This window comes from Geotrypetes seraphini, chromosome 5, assembly GCF_902459505.1.
Source record: "Geotrypetes seraphini chromosome 5, aGeoSer1.1, whole genome shotgun sequence".
Lineage (NCBI taxonomy): Eukaryota > Metazoa > Chordata > Amphibia > Gymnophiona > Dermophiidae > Geotrypetes > Geotrypetes seraphini.
In genome coordinates this window covers 239,034,832-239,051,545 of record NC_047088.1, presented here as the reverse complement: position 1 = coordinate 239,051,545, position 16,714 = coordinate 239,034,832, and the positions used below count along the sequence as shown (strand labels likewise).

Sequence of the window (16,714 nt, the reverse complement as noted above, 5' to 3'; positions counted from 1 at the left end):
GGACTTATGTTAAAAAAAATCAATTTATTTTGGCATATTAACAGCAGGAAAAGTCACATTACCCACATTGGATAAGTGTAAAGTGATGCATGTCGGTAGCAAAAATCTCATGCACGAATACAGGATGTCCGGGGCGGTACTTGGAGAGACCTCCCAGGAAAGAGACTTGGGAGTTCTGATTGACAAGTTGATGAAGCCGTCTGCGCAATGCGGCAGCGAAAAGGGCAAACAGAATGCTAGGAATGATAAAGAATGGGATCACGAACAGATCGGAGAAAGTTATCATGCTGCTGTACCGGGACATGGTGCGCCCTCACCTGGACTATTGCGTCCAGCACTGGTCACCGTACAAGAAGAATGATCCGGTACTATTCGAAAGGGTCCAGAGAAGAGCGACTAAGATGGTTAAGGGGTTGGAGGAGTTGCCGTATAGTGAAAGATTAGAGAAACTGGGCCTCTTCTCTCTCGAACAGAGGAGATTGAGAGGGGACATGATCGAAACATTCAAGGTACTGAAGGGAATAGACTTAGTAGATAAGGACAGGTTGTTCACCCTCTCCAAGGTAGGGAGAACGAGAGGGAACTCTCTAAAGTTGAAAGGGGATAGATTCCGTACGAACATAAGGAAGTTCTTCACCCAGAGATTGGAATGCTCTTCTGGAGTCTGTTATAGGGGAAAACACCCTCCAGGGATTCAAGACAAAGTTGGACAAGTTCCTGCTAAACTGGAACATATGCAGGTGAGGCTTTACTCATTTAGAGCACTGGTCCTTGACCTGGGGACCGCCGCGTGAGTGGACTGCTGTGCACGATGGCCCACCGGTCTGACCCAGAAGGGGCAATTCTTATGTTCTTATGTGGCAGTGTCTTGGTTGCCTGGATTATTCCAAATTAAGTGCCACAGTTACCACTCCATGCCACTATCAGGAGACAAATGTGATGATAAATGGAGTCCGCTCTATTGAAATTAGCATAATAGTGCAGCCCACCTGGGCTCACTGAAGGAATATAAGGGAAAAGCCCACAGACAGTGGAATGTTAGCTCACCCAAAATCAAATCAAATGCGCTCACATAATGCACGTAGCCCCGTCAGGAGACGGGTAAAGGCCCCGCAAAGTTCCGCTGAGTAGCGTGTGCCTCATATTACATAAGAACATAAGAATTGCCGCTGCTGGGTCAGACCAATGGTCCATCCTGCCCAGGAGTCCACTCACGCGGCGGCCCCAAGGCCAAGACCAGTGCTCCAAATGCTTGCACATCAACGTGACCACACCATGGTATGCAGGCATACCTGCCTCAGTGGAGCTTCGTGGGGCCTTTTCTCTACCCGCTTTCCAACAATTTTGCATGCATTAGGTAAGCAAATTCAATCTTCCATTATTGTTTATGGAGCTGCAAAAAAATTGACTTCCGGGGATGTATGCTGGAAGCTACTGTGCTACAGGCCCCTGTGCTAATGGCATACAACTAGGCACTGATTTTATAAGTGGAACCTAGATCAGCGGCGCCCAGTCCATTTCCAGAAGTTTTTATTTTTTAGATTGGCTTAAATGGCATGATAATTGAAAATTTCATTAAAAAAAGATCAATTAAACTTCCACGTGGAAACCAAGGCACCTATTGGCGCCTACTGACCCGAAAGCTAGGCATGGTTAGGGGCAGATAATAGGCGTGGTATGACTTAGGCGTCAGTAGGCATCTGTGTTAGGCATCGGTAAATTAGGCAAGGAAAACCCTGGTGCCTAAGTCAAATTAGGCGCCGTTAGGTACGGTTCTAGAAACCGGTCACCCATACAGCCAAGAGTCCAATTCAAAATTCTTTCCATAATTCATCAAACTTTGTACCAAGGGCTCCTTTTACTAAGCCGCGCTAGCGGGGTTACCGCGCGTGACTTTTCATCACACGCTAACCCCCGCGCTGGCCAAAAACTACCGCCTGCTCAAGAGGAGGTGGTAGCGGCTAGGGCTCTCCGGCTGTTTTTCAAGAGCTTTTTGAAATCTATTAGCCTAAAAGAAGGCTGAGATCAGAAAACAGTATGAAATTATGTTTGGAAGGTAATATGTTAATCTCCCACATTAAGACTGGTGCGACTATTCTTATCTGTAGCGGGTGTAAAGCCGTGGAATACCCTGCCAGGAATTCTGCGTTTGTGTTCTGCTAGAATGAATTTTAAGAAAATGTGAAAAACTCAACCGTTTCTGAAGGTTTTTCTGAGTTGAAAATTTTATATTCAAACTGGATTTGAAGATTTCTGATCTTGATCGACCATTTTTAAGAGTGTTGTTTTTTAACAACTGAACTATGTAAGTTTGTTTAACATTTTATGCTTGTTACTATGGAAACCATATAGGTAATATACGGTATATAAATTTTTTAAATAAATGCATAAACTACACTGGACGACACCACTAGGCGCTGTTTATAGAATCAGGACCATACCCCCCCTTTTACAAAGGTGCGCTAAGCTTTTTAGTGCACGCTAAATCAACACACGCGCCAAACACTAATGCGTGCATGTTATCCCACAGATGCGTTAGCGGTTAGCGCGCGCTAAATCTGCGCTAAAAACGCTTAGCGCGCCTTTGTAAAAGAAGGCCATAGGGTTTCTTCACTCAGGGCTCCTTTTACAAAGGCGCGCTAGCGGTTTTAGCGCCCGCTAAAATGCTGCGTGCGCTAGCCGCTACCACCTCCTCTTAAGCAGGCGGTAATTTTTCAGCTAGTGCGTGCTAATCTTGTGCGTGCGCTAACAGCGCTAGCGCACTTTGGTAAAAAGAGCCCTCAGTCTCTGTGCCTCACATGCCCTCTGCAAAAACTACTACATACTCTACTGGGGTTTACTTAAAGGAAAAAAAAGCTCAAAAATGGAAGGAAATCTCAGAAATCCACGCCAAAGATCATTTCAATCTCATAAGCTTATTTGTGGAACGGGGTTTCATTCATTGATCCAGAAAAACCTTCAGAATGCCTAAATAGCATACTCAAATTGCTAGTGTTTTTTCAAATTTTTCTTAATTACACAAATTTTTAATGCTAATATGTCCTCAAATTTTTTTTCTTTTTCAAGAATATATTGAGCAAAAAAATGCATGTGCTGAAAATGTAAACAGAAGAATACTTAACTTATATGAAGCATGTGTCATTTTTTGTTCTTTTCTATCTGTCACACGATTCCTCATCTTTGGCGTGGATTTCTGAGATCCTTTTCCTTCTGTTGTTGAGCTTTTTTCCTTTAAGTAAACCCCAGTCGAGTAGTGGAAGTTTTTGCCTTTTTTGTGATATTTTTGAGACTCTCCCCAAACTACCCCAACTATAATACAGTGCAATTAGCGCACGAAAATAGCAAAACCCCCTTTTACTAAGCCGCGGTAGAGGCTAAATGCTCTGACGCTGCTCCAACGCTCCGGGCCGTGGTAGAAACCTCTGTCGCGGCTTAGTAAAGAGGGCCTTTAACGTGTTCCGCGTTATGCCATTTTTCTCACGTTCGCTCTTAATGTGGTTTAATAAAAGCACCCCCCTAGTAACGAAAACACACATTATTTCACGATAATTAGAACACTTACAGTGGAAAGCTCTCTACTGATTCCTTCGTTATGGGAAGATCCGCACAGCTGTTCAAGGAGCGTGTAGTGCTTTGCGTCTTCGGGACCAACCTCTTTATAATGGACATAAAGATCGTGCTGGTAAAGATCCATGATTGATACCGGGTTTCCGGTGAAAGATTTTCTCACACCATTTTCTTCTTGATTGGCTAAAATCAGAAATAAATTGAAATAGCTGCACGTTAATTTCAGCGACACTGGCTTTGTTCGCATTTAGGGCTCCTTTTACTATGCTGCGCTAGTGGTTTTAGTGAGCGCTTAGCACGCGCTAGACGCTAATGCCTCCATTGAGCTGGCGTTAGCTTTTCCACGTAGCGCGGGGATTTGCGCGCGCTAAAATCGCCGCCACGGCGTAGTAAAAGAAGCCCTTAGTAGTTCTGCCTGCTGTTCGGTCGTTATCGAGGGCTCCTTTTGTCAAGGCGCGCTAGCGGTTTAATGCGCGTCATAGCGTGCGTTAAACCGCCGGTCGCGCTAGCCGCTACCGCCTCCTCTTGAGCAGGTAGAAGTTTTAGGCCAGCGCGGGGGTTAACGCGTGATGAAAAGTCACGCGCGTTGACCCCGCTAGCGCGGCTTGATAAAAGGAGCCCTCAATTTTACCAAACACGTCTACCGCCGGCTTGCAGCAAAACTGTCAAATAAACACAACAATCGACATAACTAATACATAGCGAGGGTGAGCAGCACCCGGGGCAATGGCACCCCTCTCCCACACCACCCTTGCCACCTGTGCATGCCCCTTCCCGGTACCTTTTTAACTTCGGATCAAGCAGTCACCAACTTGCTGCCCGTGCTGGCTTTGGTGCCCTGTCTGTTGTCACTTACTAGGCACGGGGGAAGGAAAGGGGCTTGCACGTGGCACGGGGGAGGAGTGGGAAGGGGAAGGGGTGCCAGTCCCCTGAGCAAGGCTGTGCCTGTGGCGGACCGCCCCCCTCCTAGCCATGGCATTCTGAACCACCTGCAGTGCCCTGCGCCTGCTCTTAGTTATGCCCAGGTATAGGACATTGCAGTAGTCCAGCCTCGACAAAAACATTGCTTGTACAACGGCACGAATCATACTTAGTGACACGTTATTCTCCACTCCCAAACATGCCCCCAGCGCTACAATATTTAAAGTATTTTTAAGCCAGTGAGAAGCACGCGCAAATGCCAAAACTACCACGGGACACTCGAGTATACCTTGCAGTAAGCTCACATTAGTGCTTACTGCAGAGTTGTAAAAGGGCAAGAGAATAATGATTTTAATGTTAGGATTGTATATGCCAGGGGTGGGCAACTCCGGTCCTCGAGGGCCGGAATTCATTCGGGTTTTCAGGATTTCCTCAATGAATATGCATTGAAAGAAGTGCACGCACATAGATCTCATGCATATTCATTGGGGAAATCCTGAAAACCCGACTGGATGGCGGCCCTCAAGGAGGGACTTTGAGACCCCTGGTCTAGGGGATCTGCTTTGGGGGTGGAGATCTCTTATTAGAGAGCTATAATTGGTGAGACCTTTACTGGGAGGGCGCAGGAAATGCAATACCTCCAGCAACTTTACCTCCCAGGAACATTAGACCATGTTTCTGGCCTGATGATCCATGGAAGTAAAATAACAGCGTCTCAGAGCAAACTGTGTTATCCATGGCAGTTATTAACCTGCTGTTCTGAGTTACTGCAGGTTAGTGATGCCTGCAGTAAATCAAGCTGAGGTAAAATGCAATAATTAACCATAATTTAGCAACCTTCCCTCTAAATCTCCTTTCAGATCAGGGCACTCTGGACAGTTACCTATTTGTACTCAGGAGCACATTTAAATCTTGCTAAGAAAATGGAAATATTTGTAGAAAAGTGCAATAAATTAAGCCAAACCACGTTTAAGGCATTAAAAGCACGCAATGACGCTTGCAAAGCTTTGGAAACACCTTTTCAAAAATGATTGAGGCTAATCTCAGCACAGATTACCCCTCTGTGGACACAATGAAGGTGCTTTTCTTACATTGGGGGAGGAGTTCAGCATCTACCACACCCACGGAGCTAGTGCCTCTACAGAAGGATATAGCAGCACTGGAAAAGGTTCAAAGAACGACCAAGATGATAAGGGGGATGGAACTGCTCTCGTATGAGGAAAGACTAAAAAGGTTAGGGCCCTTCAGTTTGAAAAAGGGACGGCTGAGGGGAGATATGTTTGAAGTCTACAAAATCCTGAGGGGAGTAGAACTCCGTCAAAATTTACAAAGACTAGGGGACACTCGATGAAGTTACAGGGAAATACTTTTAAAACCAATAGGAGGAAATATATTTTCACTCCGAGAATAGTTAAGCTCTGGAACGCGTTGCCAGAGGTTGTGGTAAGAGTGCATAGCGCAGCTGGTTTTAAGAAAGGTTTGGACAAGTTCCTGGAGGAAAAGTCCATAGTCTGTTATTGAGAAAGACACGGGGGAAGCTATTGCTTCCCCTGGATTGGTAGCATGGAATGTTGCTACTCTTTGAGTTTTGGCCAGTTACTAGTGACCTGTTGATTATGTCCCTCCACATATCAGTACACTAGTAATAGCATTTAAAAAAAATCCAAAATCAACCTGCATACTTCATGAGACTAAGCAGGTGTCTTTTCAGCAATTTTTTGAATTCCTCCACCTTTCTCTGCTTCTTAATATAGGGTGGAAGCTTATTCCATTCTTCAGGGGTGGCACAGGAGAAAACCTCTGGCCTGACTGCCTGCAATCTGACCTCTCTCCTTGCTGGTATCATCAGGTCACACCGTGTTGAAGAGAGTAATTGTGGTAGGGAAATATGAGGTCACACAATGGACCAAGTATCTAGGTGGCACGACCCTGTACAATATGCTCAGATAGGTCAAGAATAAAAGTTTATATCGGATCCAAAATTCAATTTTCAACCAGTACAGCTTATAATAGAACTCAGACACCTGATCATGTTTTTTCAACCTAAACAGAGACCTAATGAAAGAAAATCTGGGCTACCTATAGGGTTCAGGGGGTGGGAGCCACATTTGTAAACGAGGTCAGTAGATGGCTCAAAATGCCATTTGTGTTTTCTTAATGACGAAGTAGTGTGCCTGACTATGGGGAGGTTGCAAAATTGCTCATGGATCACTGGATTAATATGATGCTTTTCGAAATGAAAGTAATTAAGAAACACATAATTATTTATACAGAGATGTCCCCCCCCCCCTTAATTCAAGGGGTCTTTTAATTACAGTTAGAAAAACAAATGCAATGCGCAAGACATGCACGCTCTAAGCACCAGCAGAAGCCGCCCACAAGAGCAAATACACACAATGTACCTAAAATTACAGAGTATAAAAGCTACACTGTGAAATTCAAATATGCCACTCAAAAATTCAATAGAAGTTCTGACTCTTCTCTAAGTACACAAGAGTTCAAATACCGTTCCAGCTCTGAAATGTCTCAGCCCTGTTCTGGCGTGCTCCATCTTTTCTATATTTAAAAGTTGATGGTTCTTCTTTCTTTTTGTTGTCCCTGGTGACTTTAGTACTTATAAAACACGTCAGACTGACAGCGTTGGAAACCAAAGCCCTCTCAGAATGCAATCCAACTTTAAAGGCTAAGTACAATGTATTTTGTTCTGTCAATCATGAATTACATTTTGTTTACAAAGATGTGTGAATTAAACTCTAATCTGACTGTTTCAGACTTTATATCCTTTATATCATCAATCACGGTGAAAGCAGCTCCATTTCGGCTGGAGAAAGTCTCCGAAGGAGCGAGAAGCTGACAGCATAAGTTGTTGAGAGTTACTACTACGAGGAAGGAAAAAAAACTGCTTAAATTTTCTCTTTCACAATATTTATTCTTTTACGGTTCTCTCTTCTTGGAAAGAAAATGTAAGACCGTCTTGCTTGAATATAAAAGCTAAGGTTAAAACAAGAGGTTAAGTCAGCATTTCCCAACCCTTTTCCTAAGGCACTTCTAACCAAGCTTTTTGGGACTACCACAGTACATATGGATATGAGATTTGTGGGTCTCCACTGTATGCAAATCTATCTCATTATGGTAATCCTGAAAACCTAATTGGCTAGGTATATCTCCAGGAAAGGGTTGGAAAACACTGGCTTAAGCAGTTAACTTGACTGAAAAGTTAGGGTTTGCTCATAAATGCCCAGTTTTACTAATTTAGCAAGTGCTGGAACAAGTTAAGAACATAAAAATAGCCAAATGGTCCATCTAATCCAGTATCCTGTTAGCTAATATATTTCAATGAGGTAGAAATGTAGAAACAGAAACATAGACGATGACGGCAGAAAAGGACCATAGCCCATCAAGTCTGCCCACTCTAATGACCCACCCCCTTGATTTTACTGACCCACCCCCCTTTACATCCTTAGAGATCCTACGTGAATATCCCATTTACTTTTAGACTCTGACACGCTGTTGGCCTCAATCACCTGCAGTGGGAGTTCGTTCCAACGATCGACCACCCGTTCTGTGAAGAAATACTTTCTGGAACCACCTGAAAACCCGACTGGAATACGGCTCTCGAGGACCGGAGTTCCCTACCCCTGACCTAAGGTCATAAGATACGTTTGGAAGGAAGTTAATCATTGAAATAGTGATACAAGGGTAGAAAACCCTGAAATGAAAGAGCACGTAGAACTGATGGTGTCACAGTACGTATTAAGGATGGCCTAGAATCAAGTTGGATAAAGTTTCTGCAGGAGGCAAAGTGCACAGTTCTTCTTGAGATAGAAATTCTATGTTTAAAATGGAAGACAACAACAGTATAGCTCTTCTCCCATTCACACGACCAGAGTGATGAAACGAATGGTGACATTTGATCCGATTTATTTACTTGGCAGTCCACTTCTACAATGGACATCAACGTGGAGGGCAATAAAACATTTACAAGAGATCATAAAAATCACATCTTCACATTACATCCCATGAAATAGCACCCCCAATAAAACATCAATCTCTACGCTTCCCAACCTACACTCCCGTGTCAGCACTTTCTTCCAATGTATCATAAATCTGAGATTTAAAAAAAAAACACAAGTTCAACATCTTCCTAAACTTAAAAAAAAATGATGTCCTCCTCTCAGGTCTCCTGAGAGTTTCCACGTCTCTGAGCTCAAAAGGCCAGCTGGAAAATGAAAACCAAAATAAAACGAGATTTCAATTACTCAGGTATTGATTGGGTGGAAGTCTCCTCAGATTAGGTTATGGAAATAGCATTGGTAGATGCCGGTAATGACAGTCTCAAGGCACAACTGGTTCTGGAACCAACGGGATGGGAAGCTATTTTAGATCTAATTCCAAGTGGAATGCAAGACATTCCCAAGATGCAATAGGGAAGCTCTTTGGCAATTGTGATCATAACACACATTTTTTTCAACTTTATTTATTTTTCCCATAAATGCACTCCTAGCCAAACTTCACTGGCTCCCAGTGATTTCCAGAATCCATTTCAAATGCTCCTGCCTGGCTTTTAAGATCATTCACGGCATCCTTCCTCCCTTAATCCCACTATCTTATAACTCCTTGAGTCCTGACTCTACCAGACCCGTCCAAAGGTATTCGCTGTGCAGGCAAACTGGGAAAATCCCTTGTCTTCAGAATCACAGGTCTTTGGAACGACCTTACTACCCCGCTGCGGAACCTGGGCTCCCTCCAATTATTTCACAAGCAACTGAAAACCTGGCTTTTCACTAAAATGTAATTCTATCCCCCCTTACTCTTCTCTTCTATATATAAGTTCATGTAAACCTTTTTTTCCTTCTCTTCCTATAATTTAAGTTCTTGTAAACCGTGCTGAGCTCCAATATATCCGTGGAGATGATGCGGTATATAAACTTAAGATTTAGTTTAGTTTAGTACATGTAGAAATCTGAGATAATAATCAACGGAATGGGAGACAATGAATGAAACTACAGCAGTACATAGCTCTCTCAGTATAAACTGCTACGCGTGTCAGGGTCATGCTTCACAATTCATAATTGCGTTGACTTACCGACGGACGTTTTTCCTTTTGATTTTATTCTCTGAATCTGACAAAAATTGTACCTTAGACAACAACTGAAAAGGAAATACAATACAAATGATTTTCTCATGGGACACAAAGGGCCCGAAATACTAAAGTCTGAGGTGCCTTTTGCTGATCTACACCTTGCACAAAATGTAGCACAGAAAGCCTAATTCTAAAAACAGTGCCCTACGTTAGCCGCCTAACTTAAATTGGTTTAATCGGTGCACTAACTGGCTGCGCCAATTAAAAACCAATTAAAATACTATTTAATAAAATGGAAGCAGTGGTGTACCGAGGGCGAGAGACATCTGGGGCAGTGGTGCCCCTCTCCACCCTCATTTCTATCCCCCCCGCGCCTTTCCCAGTCCTACCTGCTGTGCGCCCCCCTCCCACTCCTTCCCTGATCCTGCCTGCCGCGTGCGCCTCCCTTCCCTTGTACCTCTAGTTGAAGTTGTTGCTCGCGGCGGTCAACAACGTGCTCCTCGCGACCCCATAGGCTCTCCCTCTGACATCACTTCGTATGCGTGGCACCCAGATGTAACCCTAATTCCAGGGAACTTGTCTGTCTCTCTAATGATTGAAAACATGACATTGAAGTACAATTCTGGAGGCCGCATTATCAAAAAGATGTGCGGAGAGTTGAATCGATTCAGCGAATGGCCACCAGGATGGTCTCAGGACTCAAGGAACGATTGGGTAAGTTGCAGCTGTACTCACTCGAGGAACGCAGAGAGAGGGGAGACATGATCGAGACATTCAAATATGTCACAGGCCGTATCGAGGTGGAAGAGGATCTCTTTTTCTTTAAAGGACCCACGGCAACAAGAGGGCATCCGTTGAAAATCAGGGGTGGGAAATTTCATGGCGACACCAGAAAATATTTCTTCACCGAAAGAGTGGTTGACCGCTGGAATAATCTTCCACAACAGGTAATTGAGGCCAGCAGCGTGCCAGATTTTAAGAAAAGATGGGATTGGCATGTGGGATCTCTTCATGGAGGAAGTTAGGGGGTGGGCCATTAGTGTGGGCAGACTAGATGGGCCGTGGCCCTTTTCTGCCGTCATGTTCTATGTTTCTATGAAGCACTAACCTCTACTGGCAGCAGTGCAGTTACAGGACTCAAACTCACCTTAGAGCCGTGTGTCGCAAGCGTTTTAAGCTGCGGCTGGAGGGCACCCAGAAATGCGCAGACATTGACGTGATGACTCGTGCACATGTATGATGTCATAGAAACATAGAAACATAGAAATAGACGGCAGATAAGGGCCATGGCCCATCCAGTCTGCCCACCCTAACGACCCTCCCCTACCTTTACCTTGTGAATAGATCCCACGTGTCGATCCCATTTGGCCTTAAAATCAGGCACGCAGCTGGCCTCAATCACCTGAAGTGGAAGACTATTCCAGCGATCAACTACCCTTTCAGTAAAAAAGAACTTCCTGGTGTCACCTCGCAGTTTCCCGCCTCTGATTTTCCACGGATGACCTCTTGTTGCCATGGGACCCTTAAAAAAGAAGATATCTTCCTCTGTCTTGACGCGGCCCGTGAGATATTTGAACGTCTCGATCATGTCTCCCCTCTCTCTGCGCTCCTCGAGTGAGTATAGCTGTAATTTTTCTAGCCGTTCCTCGTACGGGAGATCCTTGAGTCCCGAGACCATCCGAGTGGCCATTCTCTGGACCGACTCCATCCTCAGCACGTCCTTGCGATAATGCGGCCTCCAAAATTGCACACAGTACTCCAGGTGGGGCCTCACCATGGATCTATACAATGGCATAATGACCTCCGGCTTACGGCTGACGAAACCCCTGCGTATGCAACCCATGATTTGTCTTGCCTTAGATGAAGCTTTCTCCACTTGATTGGCAGCCTTCATGTCCTCACTGACGATCACCCCTAAGTCTCGCTCTGCTACCGTTCTTGTTAGGATCTCACCATTAAGGGTATAAGTCCTGCATGGATTTTGGTTACCCAAGTGCATAACTTTGCATTTTTTGGCATTGAAACTGAGTTGCCAGGTCCTAGACCAGCGCTCCAGTAGGAGTAGATCGTGCATCATGTTGTCGGGCATTGAGTTTTTGTCCGTTGTGCTTTTGCCCACTACATTGCTTAGCTTCATCGGCGAATAATGTTATTTTACCTCGGAGCCCTTCTGTCAAGTCACTTATGAAGATATTGAACAGGATCGGGCCCAAGATCGAGCCTTGGGGCACTCCACTGATCACCTCCGTCATTTCAGAGGGGGTGCCGTTTACCATTACCCTTTGAAGCCTACCTCCAAGCCAGTTCCCAACCCATTTTGTCAATGTCTTGCCCAATCCTATAGAACTCATTTTACTTAGCAACCTGCGGTGTGGTACACTATCGAATGCTTTGCTAAAGTCCAGGTACACGATGTCCAGGGACTCCCCAACATCTAGCTTCCTCGTCACCCAGTCAAAGAAGCTGATCAGGTTGGATTGGCAGGATCTCCCCTTAGTAAATCCATGTTGACGGGGATCCCCATGCGCAGATGTCCTCCAGCCACGACCCTGAGCCTCCTATTACCGTTGGGGGGGGGGGGGGGGTTGCTGCAGAAGAAGAGAGAGAAGGAGCAGAGGTGCTGGCGAGGAAGAGAGGCACAGACGCCGGCTGACTGACTACAGGACATGCTCCAACATTCATAGGAATTCAATGAGAATCAGAGTTTTTACCGCAGCAGCCGGCGATAAAAAAACAAAACAAAACCCTAACGCGGCTTGATAAAAAGGAGCCTAAAATAATACCAACATGGAATGTCTATAGCTTAAGTATTGTATGCAGTATTGGGCACCCAATTTCACAAAAGATTTTAAAAAAGGAAATATCATTCCTTTTTGAAGGAGTTTGTGAAGAGATGACTGAGAGGGGAAATGATAGAAGTTATAAAATCGTTACCAGTGTGGAACAAATTGTCCCTTTAAATAGTACTACAGTAGATGAAATTCCATGAAATCAACTGGAAAGAAATATATTTTTTTTCAGTCAATGCATAACTAAGCCATGAAATGTGGCCAACTAGAAATGGTCTCCACAGGTCCGATGCAAGGATATTTGATGCTCTAGGTCAGTGGTTCCCAAGCCTGTCCTGGGGGACCACCAGCCAGTCGGGTTTTCAAGACATCCCTAATGAATATGCATGACAGAGATCTGCATATAATGGAAGCGACAGGTATGCAAATCTCTCTCATGCACATTCATTAGGGATATCCTGAAAACCGACTGGCTGGTGGTCCCCCAGGACAGGCTTGGGAAACACTGCTCTAGCTCAGTGTCTCTCAAAAGTGTGCCACGGCGCAGTGGGGTGCCCCGAACAGATTCCAGAATTTTACTTTATTTTTAAAAATTCCCTTCATAAGTATACATTAGAATAGATGACATGTACGTTGCATGCAAGGGAAAAACCAAACAAAACTGCAGACTATGTACAATAGGGGTGCCCACACTTTTTGGGCTTGCGAGCTACTTTTAAAATGACCAAGTCAAAATGATCTACCAACAATAAAACATTTTTTTAAACCCCACAAAGCACACTGAAAGGCAGAGAAAATGTTAATTATCATTCATATTCCGGGTTTTTTTCAAAGAGATCAAGGCAGATGACTCTATGCAATGTCATCTCAATAACAACCATACAAAAATAGACAAATATAGCCCCTCCCTTTTTACTAAACCACATAGCAGTTTTTAGCGCAGGGAGTTGCGCTGAATGCCCCACGCTGCTCTCGACGCTCATAGGCTCCCTGCGCTAAAAACCGCTATTGTGGTTTAGTAAAAGGGAGCCATAGTGCAAAATATAGACAGCAGATATAAATTCTCAAAACAGACACATTTTGATCACTAAATTGAAAATAAAATCATTTTTCCTACTTTTGTTTGATGATTTCATGAGTCTCTGGTTGCACTTTCTTCTTCTGACTTCTTCTCACTTCACTCTGGCTGCACTTCTTCTGACATCTTCTGATTTCAGCCCATTCCTTCTTTCAGCCTCCTATATGCTTTCTCTCTTCCATACCTCATTCTCTCCCCCAACTTTTTCTTTCTTTCTCCCTGCCTCCTGTTCTTTCTTTCTCTCTCTCTCTCCATGCCCACTTTCTTTCTGTCTCCCTGCTTGCCCCCTTTGTTTCTTTCTCCCTGCCCTCCCCCAAGCCACTAGGTTTGCCGTCGCCACCTGGGAACAGGCCTCCAAGCCACCGCCCCCCAAGCTCTGCATGCAGAAGCCTTGCACTGACCAGCATTCTGCTCCCCTTCAATTCTGATGTCAGAGAGGAAGTTCCGGGCCAGCCAGGCAGCGATTGGCTGGCCCAGAAATTCCTCTCCGATGTAAGAATTGATGTCGGGGAGAGGAATGCTGGTCAGCGTTAGGCTTCTGCAGGCCCAAATCTCTGGATCCCCAGGGCCGAGGAAAAGAAAAGAAAAAAAGCCAGTCTTCCATGAGAGCCGTTCCAGTCTCTTTTTAGCACGACACTCAACTTCCCATTTTCAGGCTCAAGACGTCAGAGCAGCAGCAGCAGCTCCGGCATTTTTGGGCAGAGCACCTCCTGCTCCCGACCGCCTTTCTCCAGACTGGCTTGTCAATTCCGCCAGGGGCAGCCGGCGCAGTGGCGTACCAAGGGGGGGGCGGTCCGCCCCGGGTACCAAGCCCTGAGGGGGTGCTCCCGGTCCGGTCCAGTTCCCCCCCTGCGCCGGGTGTCGCGTCTGGAAACAGCCTGCAGCAAGATCGCGATGCCAGAGATCTTTGCCTGCTTCGACTGTTTCCTCCGCCACGGTCCTGCCCCTCCTCTGATGTCAGAGGAGGGGCGGGACCGCGGCGGAGGAAACAGCCGAAGCAGGCAAAGATCTCTGGCATCGCGCGATCTTGTTGCAGGCTGTTTCCCCAGGGCAGTAGCGTACCAAGGGGGGCGAGGGGGAGGTCCATCCCGGGTGCCGCCTTAGGGGGGGGGGTGCACAGCTGGCCCGGTCCCTATCGCGCTCCTACCCTCCCAGCGAAAGCAGCATCGGCGCCATTATCGAAAAAGGTAATGGCGCCAGGCCTTGGAGCACCAAGGCAGACCGCTTCTCCCCCCTCCCAGCCGAAACCCCGCTGACCATCCTATCTCTCCTCCCCCAAGTGAACCTTTCCGACCCTCCCAGCGAAAGCAGCAAACCTCCCTCCAGTATCGTCGGCTTTATCCTCCCTCTGCCGCATCACTGATGACGTCATCAGTAACGCGGCAGAGGGAGGAGAAAGCCGCGAAGGAGGTTTGCTGCTCTCGCTGGGAAGGTCGGAAAGGTTCACGGGGGGGGGGAGATAGGAGGGTCAGCGGGGGTTCGGCTGGGAGGGGGGAGAAGCGGACTGCCTCGGTGCTCCATTACCTTCTTCGGGCAGCAGCAGCGTTTACAATTCGCTGCTGTTGCCGGCTTCAGGCCTTGTTCTCTGCCTGGTCCTGCCTACTTCCAGTTTTCATGAAGACAGGACCCGACAGAGAGGAAGGCCTGAAGCGGGCAACAGCAGTGAATTGTGAATGCTGCTGCTGCCCGATGAAGTTCAGGACATCGGGGAAGGAGCAGGGAGAAATCGGCTGCTGGCTTGGGGGTGAGGGTAGGGAAAGAATCGTGGAAGTGGAGAAATCGGCACGATGGCTTTGTGCGGGCTAGGGGGAGAGAGAAAGAAAGGAAAAAATAAAGAGGGGGGGGGCCAGGGGGAGAGAGAAAGAAAGGCAGAAATAAAGAGGGGTCAGGGGGAAAGAGAAAGAAAGGCAGAAAGAAAGAGGGGGACCAAGGGGAGAGAAAGAAAGGCAGAAATAAAGAGGGGGTCAAGGGGGAGAGAAAGAAAGGCAGAAAGAAAGAGGAGGGCCAGGGGGAGAGAGAAAGAAAGGCAGAAAGAAAGAGGGGGACCAAGGGGAGAGAAAGAAAGGCAGAAATAAAGAGGGGGGCCAGGAAGAGAGAGAAAGAAAGGCAGAAATAAAGAGGGGAGCCAGGGGGAGAGAGAAAGAAGAAGGACCAGAAGAAGGACCAGAGACTCATGAAATCACCAGACAAAAAAGTAGGAAAAATGATTTTATTTTCAACTTAGTGATCAAAATGTGTCCGTTTTGAAAATTTATATCTGCTGTCTATATTTTGCACTATGGCCCCCTTTTACTAAACCGCAATAGAGTTTTTTAGCGCAGGGAGCCTATGAGCGTCGAGAGCAGCGTGGGGCATTCAGCGCAGCTCCCTACGCTAAAAACCGCTATCGCAGTTTAGTAAAAAGGGAGGGGGAATATTTGTCTATTTTTGTATAGTTGTTACTGAGGTGACATTGCATAAAGTCATCTGCCTTGACCTCTTTGAAAACCCACGGAATATAAATGATAATTAACATTTTCTCTGCGTACAGCGTGCTTTGTGTTTTTAAAATTTTATTGTTGGTAGATCATTTTGACTTGGCCACAAAGGTAAGGGGGAGGGAGGGAGGGGAACTGCTGAAAGACATCTAGTAATCCTTGCAGGCTTGACTGCAGGGAATTATTTTTGTAAAATCATGTTTTGTTATGTGACTGGCATTATCTAGACTTTAATTTCTATGAATGAATAGAATGAAAATGATATAAAATTACTTGCTTGTTTTTATGTGCGTGCGCTGAAGGAAAGTGGAGAGAGAGTGGGCTGAGGATGCTGAAGGGAAATGGGGAAGAGAGTGGGGAGAAGACGCTGATTTATAAATTGACAATTGTACAGAATATTGTTTCTTTTTATACTTTAATATAAACAATTCAAGGCTTGTGTGGATGGAATCAGGTGGTTTGCGGGGATGGGGACCGAGCTTACGGGGATTAGTCCAATAAAATGGTATTTTTTTATTTCTCATTATTTGTTTTATTTTTATTTGTTAATTTATAAAGTGGTGATTGTTATGTATCAGTTTTTTCAAATTTACATCTACTGTCTTTATATTTTGCACTGTATTAGAGGACATGTGTTACTGTTTTTTGTGGTGTTGCATTGTATCCAGGGTCTGGTTTCTTGGCGGATCAGTTTAACTTTTGTCTACATATTTCTATTTTTAGTTTGTGATTATTCCATTTTGGGCGAGGGTGTATCTCTGTTCTGTGTGTTCTGAAAAAGACATAGTTTTCAGTTGGC

General features: G+C 45.5%; 1 protein-coding gene across 1 annotated transcript in view; it reads right to left on the bottom strand.

Moving 5' to 3' along the window:
• The window catches only part of NCKAP5 (NCK associated protein 5), a 1,115,675-nt gene that overhangs the window by 57,479 nt on the left and 1,041,482 nt on the right, over nt 1-16,714 (bottom strand). The window contains 1 exon segment of the mRNA XM_033946444.1: nt 3,563-3,750. Coding sequence (XP_033802335.1) covers nt 3,563-3,750 — 188 coding nt within the window.